General features: G+C 36.2%; 1 protein-coding gene across 31 annotated transcripts in view; it reads left to right on the top strand.

Moving 5' to 3' along the window:
* Window positions 1-18,764, top strand: part of Ptprd (protein tyrosine phosphatase receptor type D) — an 822,247-nt gene that overhangs the window by 688,099 nt on the left and 115,384 nt on the right. For 22 of the 31 annotated variants that reach the window (XM_051163675.1, XM_051163581.1, XM_051163573.1 and 19 more), the window contains 3 exons: window positions 100-190; window positions 5,713-5,922; window positions 12,011-12,171. In XM_051163675.1, the coding sequence (XP_051019632.1) occupies window positions 100-190; window positions 5,713-5,922; window positions 12,011-12,171 (462 nt within the window). The remainder of the gene's footprint in view (window positions 1-99; window positions 191-5,712; window positions 5,923-12,010; window positions 12,172-18,764) is intronic. The other 9 variants (XM_051163652.1, XM_051163548.1, XM_051163537.1 and 6 more) reach the window with 1 other exon arrangement.

Raw genomic sequence — 18,764 nt, 5'->3', positions numbered from 1 at the left:
TTTTCTTCTTTCTTAAGCTTTGGCCTGTAAAAGATTTAAGGTCATAACCATTTTATCTCTTCTCTGAACTAACCATATTGTCTCCTCATTACTGAACAGGGGTTATTATATTATAATTGTGCCTTTGAAGAAGTCTCGTGGGAAATTCGTCAAGCCATGGGAGAGCCCTGATGAAATGGAGTTAGATGAGGTAACTGTGTCTTTGGTGTCTATGTCCTTCCTTAGTTGTCCTATGGAAGCCTCTCAATACTTTGTTCAGGTGTCAGCTATGATGTTCTGGAATATTGAGTGAGCCAGTGAAGTGGTTAGCTCTACTCTAAGAATCCTAGCAAAGATCCCTTTGTTTATCTGTGTTATTATTTTTCTGCCACCTACCCATTGTAACCATGATGCAGAAGTCTGAAAGTTGATGTCAATTTTCTTAATAAAATTCTAGATGTCTTAGTTTGACAGTTGCCAAGGCTCTTACAAATGTAGAGTGCATTTTATAACACATTGCAGTTAACCTGGTATAGAGTCTTCAGCATATTACACAAAATTCCAGTGATACCCAAACATTATTTGCCTTATTCTCTTCTTCGTATGTTTCCAGAAACAAAAGTATGTTTCCATGCAGAAAAAGAAAGATAGAAACAAACAAACAATAAAGCAAAATTCTGAATAAGGAAGGAAATGTGGTACAGAAAAACAAATAACATAAAACACTAAATAGTTTGATATTGACTTTCAAAATCATAGAACTACAAGAATTTAATGCTACTTCTTGAAACATGGGCACTTTCTAAAATAGTTTGGTTTTATGTGAATGGGTGTTATTACTGCATGTATGTTTGTGCACAGTGTGTTTGGTACAGTGGAGATCAGAAGAGCATGTTGAATCCCCTGGAACTGGGCTCACAAATGATTGTGAGCCCCCATGTGATGCTGAGAATGTAGCCTAGGTCATCTCTGAAAGCAACAAGTGCTTTTAATGGCTGAGCCATCTCTCCAGCCTCATTTCTAATTTTTAAAAGCAAGTACTCCATACTTCTATATAGTGAAAAAATCTGATCTAGAGTATTTACTAAGATATCAGAGGGTGAGAGTCACAGGTGAAATACTACAGAGACTGTTATTTTAGCAAAATGTTCTAGGCTTATAAGCCCCTCCCTATGTCAAGAAATATAACATTTTAATTTGTAGTTCACTTCCAATATAGGCCATATCTCATAATAACCCAATTATTTCTATACATTCTTTCTGCATTGGATTAATACAAATGGAGCAAGAAAAATTATAAATTCCATAACTGCATTTGGAATTTTTTAAAGGAACTCTTGGTGTTTTTTAAATATATCTGTACAAAGGTGAATGCAATCTGACAAACAGAAAGGGAGATTTGGGATTGGGCTCCCATGCTTCAGCAGATGTGTAGTGTCATCTCTAAAAATGTGACTCATTGCCACCTACCTATTTAATGAGTTACATTTGTTCAGGTTCACAAGGCTAGACAAGTTCACTGTCTAATGATTAGGTGATATGGCTGCAGTACAGAAGGACACATTTCAGTAATGTGGCGACATAGCTTAGTTATCAGTTTATTTTCTGTCAGTTACGATGTTAGAGAAACAGCACCCTCTCTCTAGCAGTTGACCCTAAGTCACTCTGTAGTTCTTAGGTGAATTATAGAATTGTCATTTTCACATTTCTGTTGAAATTGGATTTTTAAATGCAAAGGTAAATTGTAGAATCTATAAATATTTCCACCTATTAAAAATGATTTTTTTCCAGAGCACAGACATCTGAGGCAAAAGGGACATCAAATGCTTTCAATAATAAGCTTTTCTTAGAAGTGAAGCCATTTGATGGGAAGGAATAGAAACTTATTCTCCTTTACAGCCAGGTTTTAACCTCTAGAAAGCACAGTAATGCTAATGGATTAAAATATAGGGCTATGTGACATTGAACTTCCTTGCAATTAAATTCCACAGGTCTCTGCTACTGATTCCCATAACAAAGGGTCATTTTAATCATGCTTTGAGTTGTGGTGCATTAATCTGTATAATAGCTTGATAAAGAACATTTTATTAATTCAAAACTTTTGGGTCAGGATGGGTTGTTTCCCACTTTTCCTACTGATATAATTGAGACCACATTGCAGAATTAATGGTGGAAGAAATAAGATATGCATTGACTGGAAAATGAAAATTATTCCTGATAAAGAACTAAAGTCCTTGATATAACTTCTAGAATTATGTCCAATATATTTTGTAACTGTTGTGGAAGGGAGCAAATGAAAGCAGGCAACGACCTTACTTTCTACTTATTCATCCTGCTTCTGACTCTGCAGATAGGACTTGTTTTTCACCTAGTATGTATGACAAAAAATTTAGTAATTTTATTTTGAACGTGGTACCATTGGATTTGACAAAGCAATGTTCTTCTCTTAAATGTATTTGACCACGTACTTTTCCATTAAGGCCTATAATTCACATTGTTGGAAATACATCAAGTAGAACAATGGCCTGAGGGGATTTCCACATGTATGCTTCTCATCTAGGCCCATGCAAGATTTTAAAGGGTTTCTTAAAATTATGCAAAATTATATTCTGAGCTCATTTAATTTTTTTCTCTGGGTTATTATCTCCATGATAAATTTATAGACTAGAATTCCTGTTCTCAGGGTCAAACTGAGCAGAACAGGCATTGATAGTTGCAATGAATTTTGGGCAGAATGACTCCCAAATGTTAGTTGTATTTATTTCAGGGCAAGTGATGTAATGTGGCAAAGCTTTTCATTGCACTGTACTTCAAAGCCTTGTCATAAAATAATGAAGTCATTTGTGGCTATAATTTCAACATCTTGGCTAACTTTGGTATCGTATAAAGTTACTTGAGCCATTTAAAGTATAACACTGGAAGCATCCTAAAGGGTAGTCTTTAGAAACAGTGTTCTATTCCAGATTTAACTTCAGTGACTGACTGTCTTGGAACTAATGAACACCAAAATATTCTAATATTTATTCCTGAGTTACTTGCTTTATGTTTTCTAAATACACCTAGCAAACAGGAATCATGGGGATGATATTGATGAATAAGGACAGCTGCCTATATCTGAAACCAAGGTAGGGTTTGATCGGTGAAGTAGAAGCTGGGATACAGTCACACAAACAACTGATGGTAAATGTTTCTGATTGACCAACTTCAAAGGATTATTCTGAACATCTGTAGTGCCTTTCTCCCTTGGGTTATATAGACTATCATTTACTGAACATTGACAATAACCTTTGTAGTCACCTTTCAAGAATAATATTACATTAAGTATTTGGCATTAGAACTTTATAATTTGCATGTTAAATAATCAGGAAAAGGAAAGATGATATTCATCTATATTAATGAAAGCAGATACACAAAAATCGCCTAGGTGGTAACTGCGTAAAAATGAGTTAGGTGATCAGTACTTAAACGTGGTATGAGATTTCTTGATTTTTGTGCAAATATTAGGTTATATAAAATTTAGGTGGAAAAACTCTTTATGTGTCTCTCCCGTGGATGGTTTAATTTTCTGTTGCACATCAAGTCTATTCATACACTGAATCTTCCTATCATGGCCCAATTTGCTCACTTAGAATTGGGGATACTTATAATCTGTTTGACATGGTAATTAAGGGAGCCAATGGCCTGCTGTTCATTTAACCATCCTAGAAGAGTGTCTAGTACCCACTTGTGATTACTTAAGGAGTGACCATCATTATCACTCTATGTAAACCTATGTCAGGCAACAGAATTGTAGGGTAAATTTCTGTTCCATCATTCTGGAAGATGGAGCATATTTGAGTGGTCCACCTGGATGTATACACAAATACATAAATACATAGAATTTAGATTCAGATTTGGCAAACAGAGCATGTCCAATCCCCTGAACTTCTACAAATGCCTTATATCTCATATAATTTTAGTATAGCAATAAGCTCAAATTTCACCGTCATTTTTAGAGCATGATAAATTAAATATTATTGATACATGTCACAAGAACAAATTATTACATAGCCACAGAGCTGTCTTCTACATTATTAAATTTTTAGCTGGCTGTGTGCAAAAGAGACTGTATTGCCTGTGGCTGTTGACAGCAGCATTTGAGTTGAGAAAAGGCTAATCCAATAACCAATTCCTCATGAATCCTATCCTGATTGTGGAAGCATCTTTTATATTTAAAATTTTTAATTTATGTGTATGAGTGTCTTGCTTGGATGTATACTGTTCAATATATGTATGTTTGTGTCCACATAAACCAAAAAACTCGGTTAGATCCTGTGGAACTGGAAGTATAAATGGTTATAAGCCACTACTGGGATTCTGAGCATCAACCTAAGTTCACTGAAAGAGCAACTGGCTGAACTATTTCTCTATCTTCTGCCAGCATTTCTCTGTACTAAGTACTTCTCATTAATTTGTTTTGCAATTTCCTTTTCAGGACAAAAAACAAGCATAGTAGTTTTGCTGCCCAATCTGCCTAAGTCCTTTAACTTTATTTACTACAATAAAGGTTGGGTTTCCCCTCAGGTACACAGGCTCGGTCCACTTTTTCTTCAGACACATGCCGCAATCTCCACAGTCATTAAAACAAAACAAAAATTATTTCCAAAAAGCCACTAAGAATTGATCACTGACCTCAAAAGGCATTCAGGACTAAGAGAGGCTTCTTCCCACTTAGACTCTAAAATAATGTGTGTAATAAGAGAAGACAGAAATAACTTTACATTGTTTTGAAATCAATTCTAATATCAAATGAAATTTACTTCCAATGAAAGGCAATGAAAAGCAATAAGTTATTTAAACATTTATCTTATATTTTCCTTTTCCCTGGAAATGTAAGATTATGTGTGTGTATGTATGTGTGTCTGTCTGTCTGTCTGTCTGTCTCTCTGTCTATCTGTCTGTCTCTCTGTCTCCCTCTCTCTCTCTCTCTCTCTCTTTCTCTTTCTCTCTCTCTGTGTGTGTGTGTGTGTGTGTGTGTGTGTGTGTGTGTGTGTGTGAATGCTGTCATGATACTGAAGTTAGTTGATTCTTACCCATCCTACTAACCATGTCACCTGTCTAAATACATATTCCTCAGAACTAGATTCTAGGAAGAGTTGACTTAATGGTAAAATGTCAAGAGTCTCTTCCAAACTGGTTAATGAAAGACGTAAGCTAAGCCAGACACAGAAATGAGTGACAGTGACTTTTGAGAATAGATAAAGTTATTCACTAGATTTCAAATCTGCAAACTTAAGAGAAGTTTCATCATATAAATAATCCCATTATAAAATAGTAGCATCTTCTATAAAAATATCACATTTTAGCACTTAAATGGCTTTTACTGGTTACTAATTGTTTCATGTGGCTCCTATGAGACCAGGCGTTGGTTCATCAAGCTGTGCTTCTTCCTTTAACAGATTATAATATAGCATTGGCCTTTTAAAGAATTTCATTAGTGTAGGAAATTATGTGGGCTTTCAGTGCAAGTCTAATGTCCTGTGCTTATAGCCTGGCCCTGGCAGATCAGTTTGGCATCTTACGTAAGAGGAGGCAAGTGTTTGAAAATCACAGCTGAGTCAGTTGTGTTGACCCCCTGCAGGAGAGGTGAACAAACTATCAGGTTCTTCCCAGTCCTGGATTAATTTCTCCTCTAAGACATCAATAAGTTGGTTGTTTATATTTCTTTTTTCTGTTTTTCACTTTCCCCTTAAGCTGCTTAAGGAGATATCTAGGAAACGCAGAAGCATCCGTTATGGGAGAGAAGTTGAATTAAAGCCATATATTGCTGCTCACTTTGATGTCCTTCCCACTGAGTTCACCCTGGGGGATGACAAACATTATGGTGGATTTACAAACAAGCAACTCCAAAGTGGACAAGAATATGTCTTCTTTGTGTTAGCAGTGATGGACCATGCAGAGTCTGTAAGTTAAATATGATGTACTGTTTCCTACACTTGTCCATTTTCACCACTCTGCATGTTTACTTGGGGGATGTGTCTGCATGTACCCCAAGGATTTCTCACAACTATCATTAGTGCAAGCATGACATTGAGCTGCCTGTTGTTCCAGCATTTCTGAACATTCTTCATGACACTACATGACAAGCAGATGACAGGGATTTCCCATGTGAAGTACCAGATTGATTAAGCACAGGTCTTCAGAAAAAAATTCTCTTTTCATCATTGAAAATTATTTGCTTTAAAAAATTATTTTTCATGTTACATGATCTAGGAGACGTTACCCCGTGTGGTTTAGTGGGAAACAAAAGGCTCTGTCATTAACATAGCATGTATGAAAACATGGACTATGGCATTTCTTTAATTTATTCTCCTGCAACTCTGAGTACACAGTGCTTCTATCCAGATTCACTAGACAGTGAATTTAGGGAAAGGAGAGTTCAAGCAACTCCTTCAATTATAGAAAAGTATGAGTGACTTTATCAGTGAAAAGCCAAGAAAGTTACAGAATAATTCAATAAGAGTGAGAATTCCTAAGGTACTCTAAATAATGAGTTGTCTTGTTTTATGTAATTCATCTTGCTCCTGTGTCACTTTATGCTCCAGTTGCTCTGGATGCTTTAAATAAAAGAAAAATGGAGGAAACAGTAGACTGGAAGGAAGGTAGATGTTTATAGTGGCAGTTCACATGAACATTTCATAGATATATTCCTAACTGTGTCTGAATCAAGGCTTAAATCTGACAGTTTTGGCAACTGAATTGAGCTGGTCTCTTCATGTGGGAAGCCCGCAGTTTATGAAAGGTCTCTGTATCAGGTGCTCTTCAGTACAGCAGGGCCTCTCTTCAGTTCAGGGAATTTCCCCATGGAAAATCAGAGCACAAAAGCAGCCTCATTTACCTTGTGCATAAATGTCATTTGATGGCCTTCCTGGAATTTCCAAACATCAAGATGCTCACTGTATCACATTGAAGGTTTTAACATAAAATATCAGAGGAATCAAATGTTAGAAATCATTTTTTTCTTTAAAAATAAAATATACAGATGCTTGAGAGAAAATTTTTTGATATTGTTCTAGGAATGTTTCAGTCAGAGGATGTACTTAAACACTTAGGCAAGTCAAAGAATTCGGGAAATACATCTCACCCAATCCTGCGGTGATGATGGTGCCTTTGTTGGGGACTATGGATGGATTCTGCTGTCTCCCGACCATTCCCACTCATGTCGACATGTCTGCTCATTGATGCATCATCTATTTCTCTCTTATTTTATCATCTCACTATCTTAAATTGCTGTCTCCTGGAGCAAGGGTAGCTCTCATGTTCTGCTTTCTTGAAGAAAACTGGCTCTCTCTCTCTCTCTCTCTCTCTCTCTCTCTCTCTCTCTCTCTCTCTCTCTCTCTCTCTCTCTCCTCCAATAGACATCAATTGCTAATAACTGCTCATCTAGGCAAGGGACTTTTTTTACCTACCTGGTATTACTGGGCTATGATATCTGTCTCGTTGATACTGCACAGATCTTGCTCTGCTGAGTTCATGTGTCTGGAAAATGCTCATTCCTTGGACTCATCCACTGCCTCTGACTTTCCGCTTTAAGCGCTGCTTTTCATGATAACCATCCAGACCTGGAGAGGCCTTGAGAAGCCTTGAGATATAGTTGATGTAAATGTCCCGTTTTGTGCTGGTCACTGCAACTTTATAGTATCTTGACTGTTGAGCAGTTATGGATATCTATGTTAATCACTGCCTACTAGAAAGAGACACTTCTCTGATGAAGTTTGAGAGATACGCTAACATATGAATAAAATAATGAGTTGTTAGAAGATTATACTGTATTCATTTAGTTAGAATTATAACAGTAACTTCTCCCGTAGGACCTAAGGCCTCTCTAGCCACAAGGTCTTGACCACAGCTGTGTGACATTATATTTTCCCTGCATGTTATAGGCCAGCACTCACTTCATAGTCTATAGTTATATCCAGTTTGCAGTGCTATGGTTCTTTTAGGGTCTTCCAATCTCAGTGGCTGTATAGTAATAGGAGATACAATCATTCCAATTGTTAAGAGGCAATTTGCAGAAACAAAACCCACTTCTCTACCCATTTTCCCTCCCCCAACAAAGAGCATTTGCTAAGCAGTTGCTTCCAATTAGGAATACCAGAATTGGTTTTAAATGATAATAATGTCTCATCTCTTTTCTTATTTCTTTCCACTTAGCAAATTCTACGGGTATCGCTTTATGTCAGTGCTTTCTTTTCCTTTTCACATAGATCTCCTTCCTGACTTAAGTTAGAAATTCTTATGCTTTGAGAAGCCCTTTCTTTAAACTTCCATTGTGATTGAACACTTTGATTAGTATCTCAATGCCATTTTGTAAAGAATTTCAGATTCAGCTAGTTTGCTCATGTCTATCAATTTGAGATTAGCCAACAAAGTGAGAGGGACCCTACCAAAGCAAACATATAAAGAATCATGTTTCTTTGATATATAAGTTCAACACCTAGTTCTTTATATAAATTGTTATATATTACGTTATATTTATATATCATATATATATACATATATATACATACACATATATATTATCTCCATGCTCCAGGACTTCCTCCTCCTTCCTCTTGCTTTCAGTTATGTCTCAGAAAGTTCAAAAATACAAAGTTTTCATCTATTTGAAACATAGAAAATGTTGAAAGTCTTTTTAACCTCTGTCCTGTGAACTAAATAAAATAGGAAGCAGTGGTAAAGTTCAAGTATTCAGTGAAACATGTTCTCTGTTGAGTTGTGCTAAAGTTGAGAATATGTGCCTTAAGGTAAATTTTTGAAAGGTGGAGGTTAAGAACTTAACTATATTTGCAGATCTTGAACAAACTATATCCCTTCATGTCTTAGCATTCTCAGCCACTTGAAAAGATGAATTTTGGGTTGTTTTACTTTGTTCAGAAAAAATTTACTGAGGAATTTCTAAATACAGTACAGTATGAAAACAAACATGCCAAGGCTTCTTTCTGATAACCATGGTAAGGTATAGGCTTCCTAGAGGCATTGCCAGGAAGCCTCTCAGGAAGGCTTTGCAGTTACAAGTTAGGGTGATAACTTAGGTAGTTGTACTTAATAAAATTCAGAAACTCTGGTATGGACAGGAGAGCATTAATGAGGTTCTAAAGAACAAACGATATCAGTGGGAACAGCAGTTTGACCTTAGGTTATTGAAAAGTCAAACCTGTAGTCTCCTTTCATAGTGAAAGCTTGAGGAAGTGGGAATCAAGACAAAGATATATCTGGAATGAAGGGAGGCTCTTCACTGAACCGGAATGTCCAGGCAATTGAAAGTGAATGTCTCTGTTGTTCAGATAGTTAAAACCGGATATCTCCTGGCCTTATAAAGAACAAAAAGATGGTCAGAGAACAGAAATGAAGAATGCTGGGCCAGAAAGTCAGACAGCGAGTTCAGAGGGCTCATGCCGTTTGAAAGATTAGGAAGAAGCTGGTGAAATAGAGAATTAGGAAAGTCATGAAGGGAGTTATTAAGTCTTGCTCAACTGAGGCAAGTCGGAAAAGATACTTAAAACCTAAGGACTGAAGAAAAGCAATTAGGTTAGTAAATTATATAATAGTACTAAAGGTCACAGTTAAATGGAAATAGATGAGTAAGTGGAAGGAGACACCTGCAATCAATGGGTGTAAATTGACTTGTGGAATAAAAGAGTTAAAAAAAAAAAACCTTAAAAATCAAGAAAAATGCTTCATTTTAAATGGGGCAAAATAGAATGAAATAGGACATTATAGAAACAAAGCCTGTTCTTTATTGAGCAACTGTGTTTTTCCTCTTGGAAAGAAGCATATTAACATCTAGTTGGTAGCTGCCATAAATTTATATAAAAGTTACTGAATTCTACCAATTCTGTTTCACAAGGCTATAGCATCAATTCCAAACATCTTGATTTCTAATTGAAATATTGGCGTTCTCTTTCATAACTGTAGGCTTAAACGCCCTGAGAATGTAGAGTTCGGAGAAGTGCTAGTGTGCTCTTCCATTGCAGTAAACACTGGCTTGTCCTCCTGTGGAAATGTTCACCAGTGCTGAGCTCTGTAATTTCGTGACATGGAATGTCTCATGTCAAAAATCTTGGTGCCACAGTGTTCCTGACTTCAGAGTGTTGCTGCTTACACTTTGCTTAGATTTTAACAGTCTTAACCCTCAAACCTATAAAATACCCTGAAATTAATCAAAACCTTTTGGATTTCAGAGCATTTGGACTCACAGTTTTTGGATTGGGAATATTCAATTTTGCATCTTTGTTTTCACATAGCAATTATGTATTCCTACAATGATCATTGAATATTGTTTAATGCTTTTTTTCAAAATATTTTTGACCTTGTTTTTTTTTGTTGTTGTTGTTGTTGTTTTTTTGAGACAGGGTTTCTCTATGTTATTACCCTTGCCTATCCTGGACTCACTTTGTAGACCAGGTTGGCCTTGAACTCACAGCGATCCACCTGCCTCTGCCTTTTTGACCTTAATAAAATTACATTTTCCCTCTTCCTTTCAACTTCCACACACTCCCCTTGCTCTCTCTTTAATTCATGACTTCATTTCTTTGATTTTTGTTCTTGTGTGTGTCTGTGCATGTGTTTCTAATATAAATATAACCTGCTCAGTCAGTGTAATGTTACTTGCATGAATATGTTGTCAGAGATGACCCATTTGGTATTGCATGACCAATCAGTGTGCTCTTTCGTAGGAAAGACTGTTTCCTACCATAGTTACCTTTAATTCTCTGTTTAGAGTAAAAGCCTTAGGAGATGTCTTCCATCTACATTAACATGTCTATTGATATCATCCTTGTTCATTCAGGCCTTGTAGTAGCAGCTATATTAATATAATTTCATGAATGTAGTTTCCCTGATAATTCTAGGGGACACAATGTCATAGTAAGCCTACTGTTCATCTAGCTCTTCCAGCCATTCTGCTCCCTCCCCAACACTGATCCCTGTGCGTTAGATGCTCTGTGTTGTAGATGTACTGGTAGATACTGAGCTCCATAACTCTGCATGTTGCCTATTTGGGGTTTTCTGCAATGGTCTTTCTCTCTTGTAAAGAGATGTTTCCTTGCTGAATGATGAGAACTACATTTATCTGTAGACATTAGGATAAAAAATCAGAGTGAAGGCAGAGGTTGTGCTGATTTGATAAAATGGCCATGAGAGAAGCTCCTTCAAGCTCTACGACTTCACTGGCTGCAGGTTGTTGACTAGGTTTCAAGTCCCAACTGTGGTTTCCTTCTTGATGAGTGGGTCTTAGGTTCAATTAGAGAATTGCTGGGTACCACTAAAGTATCTGTACTACTGCAGCACCCTTGGAGTTATTATGCCATGTTGGATGTTGTGGTACATGGGCGTCACAGCTGGGTAGGAATATTGACTGTTTCCCTCCTTTAGAAGTTTGCATGGCTACAACTTCTGGTACCGTGAATATTAGTCCACAGGGAGGAGGCTTTCAAATCAAATCTACCTCAGGTCCTCTAAGTCCTATGTCTGAAATGTATGGTTTCTTTCACAACGGAAACTTACTTACCACATCTGGGAGGCAACTAAGGGCAACAGCAATATCCTGTTTGGGGAATGTCTGGAATAACCCTGACCAACAACTCAAAAGGAGACTTCTCATGCTTGTTTTTGGTCTTTTTCTTACATAGACTGACTTTTGAAAGGAACATTATCAGCCCAAATTTGATGCTTGCTTATATGAAATTATATAAGTAAATTCCATGAGAAACATAAACTTTCATGTCACTTACACCATTCAAAATGATTTGGTTATGGTTTTTCATTTCTGGTATTGTAAAATGTCTTCCTCTCATTCTTGCTTGTTATTTTGCTTCCTTTTTTTCTTTTTTATTTAAACCTTTCTCTCTTTTCACCAGTATTTGATTAATATGACTTTATCAGTCTGTCATCAAATACATTTCATAGATTTTTCTCTCATCTTAGTGCTAAAGATACCCTTCACAAATATCATTATTACCTAACCTATATGGACTTTGTTTATCCTCAGAAGATGTATGCCACCAGCCCATACTCCGACCCTGTTGTGTCAATGGATCTGGATCCACAGCCAATCACAGATGAAGAGGAAGGCTTGATATGGGTCGTAGGTCCTGTTCTTGCGGTGGTCTTTATCATCTGTATTGTGATTGCTATTCTTCTTTACAAAAGGTAGGTCTGCTCTATATTTTAATAGTGACTGTGAGGACTACCTTGACTTAGTAGAATAAATCATTTTTCTATGATTGTGTGGTAGATTTTTTAATGATATATTTGAAGACATCCCAGTAACTAATAGTGAAAACCACATTTTTGTCATAACTAGAACAAGTTGGGATAACTGACCTTGTAGTGTAGTTTTTATTGTCCAGCATGTACTCTCTCATCCTCCATCTTCTGTGATGCATTGCGATGGCCAGTTTTTATGAAACAGAGATAGCAGTACATTCTCAGCAGCTCATTCTATGCAATCTTTCATTTGTTTTTAGATGTTTATTTTTAAAACGTAATTTTACACATTTCTTTCCATTTCATAAAACTAATGTGCACATGTGCAAAAATATTTTCCTATAGCTGTTTCTCATGGTTCAGCAAATATAACTAAATGATTTTTAAAAAATTAAAAAATGGGGGGGGGGAGCTAGTTAGGTTAGCTTGTTTTTCTGTATCTTATTCCCAATATTCACTATTAAATTTGCATCAGTTTTCAAGAAGGGGTGATCAGAAAGTGCTATCTTCTAATTAAAACAAATTTTAACCATGATCCTCATATGTCTCGGTATCAACCTGATTAGTATCTTATCATTTCTATTCTTACTCCTTTGTTCTTACATTTATAGGATACACTGTTTTCCTGCATCATCTCTGTCCTTCTCTGGAGAACTGTCTAAAAATCTATTCTATTTGGTCCAACACAGAGAGAAAGACGGGAGGATACAAGACAAAGAGTAGTAGCTCATAATCATAATTTATTAAGTTGCCTGTCCTATCTTGGAGTTAGGAAGAAGGAGATAAATAACCCTAGTTGTCCCTTCACATCACTGCCATCATGCAATTGCTCAAGCCGTAAAATAGCAGAGAATGAGTGGTCAATGACAGAATCTCCTTTAGTTGATGGTTTGAATCTTCCCATACCAGGCTTTATCTTATCCATGCAATTGCTCAAGCCGTAAAATAGCAGAGAATGAGTGGTCAATGACAGAATCTCCTTTAGTTGATGGTTTGAGTCTTCCCATACCAGGCTTTATCTTATCAATATGCATCTTATAGAGCCTATTATAGTCTCTCAGCTCTCTTCTGTATGAGATATAAATGTAGGAGAATGATGCTTCCCATACGCTCTCAGCCAGTCAGGAGTCCTATGTGAGCCAAGGCTGGGGTGGTTCCCTTTCCTATATGTTACCACAGGTAGTAAAATAAGAGAAAGAATAGATTTTATTAAAATTCACATTAGACTTCTTACTGTTATCTGGATGATACTCATTCAAATGGTCACATCCTATACTGGAATATGGCCAGAAAAAAGTACCCAAACATAGGTCCATTTCAGCCCAGGTCATATGATGTTTCTGATATTCAAAGTGCTCAGTTTAGTGTCCCAATGGGATGTCTTCCCCTCTGTCCCAGGAATGGGAGGATACAAGGGATGTGATAACCATTGAGATGTAATAAGAATAAATTAATAAAAAATATTTTTAAAAAAAGAACAAAATGCTCATTTTCAAGTCATGTTTTATTATGATATGGTGAGACAATTAAAAAGTAATCCTATTGTCTGTATAAGTTAATTATGTAAATGTATGAAATTAAGAGCTATAGCCTTGATAATTTTTTAAAACTTTAATTACATTTTCCTCGATTCATCTACATATGCTTGAAAAGAACCAGCTCATTTATCATTTTCCTTAATCCTGCAAAAGAAAGCATCTTATTTAAAGGTTTCATGTCTCTGTTAAGAGTTGCATTTTTGCATGTGCTCATGTGAGCATCGTCTAATGTAATTGTTGGAAAATGCATACATCCTCGAATGCTAAGTATATTTAGCTAGCCATCTGAAGGCCATGGAGCATTTCTGAAATAGAAATGCATGCTTCAGCACTAAAAAACGCTCCTGACTTGAAATTTAAGTAGACCCAACAATGTTCTTCTTGATTATCATGAGGCAGTTCAAGAAGAAATCTGTACTCAATGAATGATGTCTTTTATAGCCTATATTCTGACCGAAGTTAATTATATAATATGTACTTAACTCTATCTTTTAGGTGCCTTTCAGATTATATATAGATCATTAATAGTGACTCAAAAATAAAAGTATCATTATTGCTATTATTATAATTAAAAATATTAATATTTTATTTTCTTATCCAAATAATGTTTAGAGCTGTCATGGCATAAAATAGAACTGGTTCACCTTAGATACACCTGCTCACAAAAATATTGCTTGTGAAACAGCTATTAGCTATGGATGATTTGCCATATTATTAAGTGTATTTTACCCAGCAACTCTAGGCTTTCAGACTTTTTCTTCATAGTTGTATTTATGTGGGAAGGGGACACTATTTTATGTGACTCTGTTCATTTTACTTTTATTCTGTTAATTTTTATATCTATAAAACATTGATAGCCAGTGACAAAACTATTACTGAGGCCATGTAAGGGCCCTAAACTATATACTGACTGTTAAGAATATTAAACTACAGTTGGTAGATTTGTAGCATCACAAACATTTCATACTATGCTTTTTGGCTAAGATTTTCATACTTTATTCATCCAATGACTCAACAATATAAGTTCAGAAATAGGATGCTAACCGAGCCTAGGAAAACACTGGGATGTAAACCAAGAGTACTTGTAGTCGAGGCGTAGTTATGTGGCTGAAGGGCTAGAAAGTCTTGCCAACAGCTCACGTTTCATCATTTACAGAAAAAGTAAATAAACTGGACATGTGAGCTTTTTTATAATACTATTGCATAATCTGAGAACACAAAGAGGTGATAGACTGGCTCTTTATTATTTCTCCTATAGATGTATGTGTGTGCATCTAATTGTGATGTATAAACCCAGCTTCCCATAATTCACCCACCACGGACAATTACAACTCTCCAGGCCACTCATTTCCCCCACAGTCATCTGCTCTGCTCAGTACTTACTTCTAATACAGTCAGAAATTTATTTATATAGATAGTAAATATTTTAAAATAAAATATTAACTTTAATTTATGGGAAACAATCTCAAGATGATGGTGGATTTTTCTATATGCTATGATGTGGGAAAGAAAGTTCAGAATATGAAGTGAAAGAAATTCAAGGCATACTATAAGCAGTAATAATATCTTTAGGCATGATAGCTTAGCCCATGAAGAGAGAAGTTTCTGGCCTTATATCTCTATTTCTTAAGTATGTAAATCATGAGGTAGGTGAGACAAAACCGCTGATTTTAGCTTTTCCAGCTGTTCCTAGAGTCTCCTGTTTTAGTATCAACCTACATGTATTTCTAAATTATCATCAGGTCCATCATTATTGTCATTATACCTTGTGAAGCAATCTAAGTCCCTATCCAGTTCAGGGTCAGTGCTGCTTGGTCTGCGCCCCCGCCACACAGCATCCCACCCTGCCGTGTGAATCCTAGTCCCCACTCCTTGTCACTCCTCCTACCTTGATCACTATTCTCATTTTTTATGACTGAGATCCTTCCTCTCCTCCCTCTGTTCAGGCTACTCTGTGCCCCCCTTTCTGTGACCTTGAAGTTCTATCTATTGATGATAGAACCTGTTGCATCTCTATTATTGTCCAGTATCTTGATTCTCTTACTCATTGTCTCTTGAGTAACTATAACAGAGCTACGTTGAATAAATGACCTTATACGTGTTCAATAATATTAATTTTATTTTCCTGCAGCTCTTTATTCTATGATTTACTATCAGTTTCATCTTGGTCTATGATATAAGTTTATGCAATTTTCAGGCCTTCAAAAGTAGATGTTTAAACAGATATGAACGCATGTATGGGCTAAATCATGCAGTCCTACCAGAGAACTGTTCTGTTAGTTAACTCTCCATCCCTTCATGTAAATGCTCGAGCCACCTTTCTCTTTCACCTAGAGATTTCCTACACCTGATAAACTCATTAGTAAAAAAGAAAGTGAGAAGGGTTGGGAATTCTGTTTGTTTGCTTGTTGGTTTGTTTAATTCAAGACACTAGGTAAATCACTACACATTTCAGAAAGAACGAAACAAAGTAAGTGTGACGTCATTGTCATCCTTCATTGTGTGTGTTTATAAAGATAAATGTGAATTTTTGTTTTTTTTTCTTTGAGCAATGGACTGCCTTGTCTGTAGTACCTGTGTCTACAACACAAACACTTTACTTGTTGCCTCTAAGTGAATATCGTTCAGATTAATTCTTTCCCAAGAAGGTTATAGTCCCTGGGAAACAGTTGCATGTTTTAATAGTCAATATATCACCACAGGTGGAAGCAACTATGAGTGGCTGGTGGATATGTCTGCAGAAAGTAGCACCTCTTGAGGCAATGCTTGTCTTTTCAAAGGCTAGTTATTAAAATGCTCCTGGGAATTAGCTGAGTTCTACAGAAGGGTCATGCATGTCGGATTTATAATCACACATACTATGTTTTCCAAGATTTAAATGTAATTCATCCTTTCTTATAAAAATGATTTATGATTGCCTTACTTTTCAAGAGGTGTTGGGAAAATTATTTCTGCTACTATATTTCATTGTGGTGTAATGTTCCAATGTTCAAAATTTTACTCAGTTCAGTGCCGTTTCTAGAATTTCATATCCTTAAAGAAATGGCATACATCTTAGCTGAAGACTTTATATTTCTGAAATTCTGTTGTATTTTCATTGAGAAAATCAATTGTTGTCCTGAGTTAGACCTTAAAAATTGAGCATCGTGGTCATCATATACTTACTGTACTAATTAATTTTAGCAGCATTTTTGTAAAATAGTAAGTGAAAATGAATGCAGCATTGAACTCCATGCATTCTATATTCAGTGATGTAGTCTTGTACCCTCCACTTTTTCATGATTAGAGGCCTGGAAAATTTTTGATGCACTATTATTTACTAATATGTATGAGTTATGTGTCTCTGCTTGTGAGCACTACTTTTCAAAACTTGGTTGTCATGGTTACTCTTGTTACCATTGGCCAACTAACATTAAGCCTTTCTTTTTTTTTTTTTTTTTCCTTTTCCTTCTTTTCTTTTCTTTCTTTCTTTATTTTGTGCTGCATTAAATGGAGCAGTAAACCTGACAGGTGAGGAATAGAGACTAAACCCTGTCCATACTTAATAGGGAAAACTCAGATACAGGTAGTCTTGAGTTGATGAGGTGAGGGTGGGGACCAGCATAAAGATCCCACCTAGCAAGTGGAAGCTGGACAGAGCCTACATACAGATGATAATTTGGTTTTTAAAATGAGATGATGGAAATATTTTGCCGTTATAAGAAGGAGACCATGTATTTTCTTACAATCTAACTTAGAAAACAGTAAAGCCAGTCTCTGGGTTTTATATTCAGGGGTAAATGAATATTTGTGTGTGTTAATGTGTCCACAGGTTGGAAATGTGAGTTGTCCTATAGACCTTTTGTTTTGTTTGTTTGTTTGTGCCCCTTAGTGAACATTCCTACAAAATACAAAATTATCCTCAGGTCAGCCAGCCTTGGTTACCATTACAGTAATAATAGCAAAAATATACATGATGATGATTCCAGACTGGTTCCTACTTTTTAACTAATATACATACACATATGCTAAAATTCAACTAAAACAATGATCGGTGAAGTTATGTGCTGTCCTGCCAGCACTACACTCAATGGCCTTCCAGGGGTGGTGCCTGTGGCAGCAGCACTGCAGTATTATTCCTTGAGGATTTTCTAGAATTAGAAATTCTTAGTTCTCACCCAACATAACTAAATCTAAATAAGGTCCTGCACTGACACAGCAGCCTGTGTTTTAAAGAGCCTGCAGAGCTGTTTTGTGTACACTTTTGAGAATCACTCATTGCTCTTTGTAAAATGGCCCTATGTTGCCCAGAAGACCACACTGAAACTCAGTGACAGGACTGTTCAAACCTCCCAGACCCCACATATAACCATTAATACAGCATAAAAGTACCGACTATTTTGTTTCAGCCAAAACACACAGCACTTTGAACCTATTTCTCATTCTCTGGTTCCATTGTACTATGCAGGCACTTTACAGTTTATCTTCCCTCCTCGTTGTACTCACATTAGAAAGTCTGACCAAAAGTGAAGGTATCATCTTCTTTTTCATCAGTGAAAGAACTGAGAAGACTGTCTGTAGCTGATACACATCCAGAGAGATTCGAGAATGTAATTAGGGACATCAAAACAGTAAAGTCTGAATTACTTTCTTTAAATATTATGAGTTGAGATTTCATAGAAGATGTTAAATTCAAACTTGCTTCCAGACCATGAATACAATCTTCCAAACAAACTTAGTTTGCTCTGCCACCCTTCCTCAATGGGAGCCATGTAAAAAGGAAATGAAAATAGCACCTTTTATCATTGTAGAATGTTATGTAACTGCACAATTTCTCTATATAGTAGATACTCATCATTTTAAGAAGCAAACTGGAAGTAGAATTGGATATCCTTAATAGGGAAACATTAATATCTAAAATTTGAATGTTTCTGGCCACTGTTCTATATAATTTTCTAACTAAAAATTAAATAATGGAACTTTGGACCATTTGTCCAGAAAATGCTATGGATCGCCCTC

Source organism: Acomys russatus, chromosome 2 (assembly GCF_903995435.1).
Source record: "Acomys russatus chromosome 2, mAcoRus1.1, whole genome shotgun sequence".
NCBI classification, from domain to species: Eukaryota; Metazoa; Chordata; class Mammalia; order Rodentia; family Muridae; genus Acomys; species Acomys russatus.
This window is presented reverse-complemented; position numbering and strand designations above follow the sequence as displayed.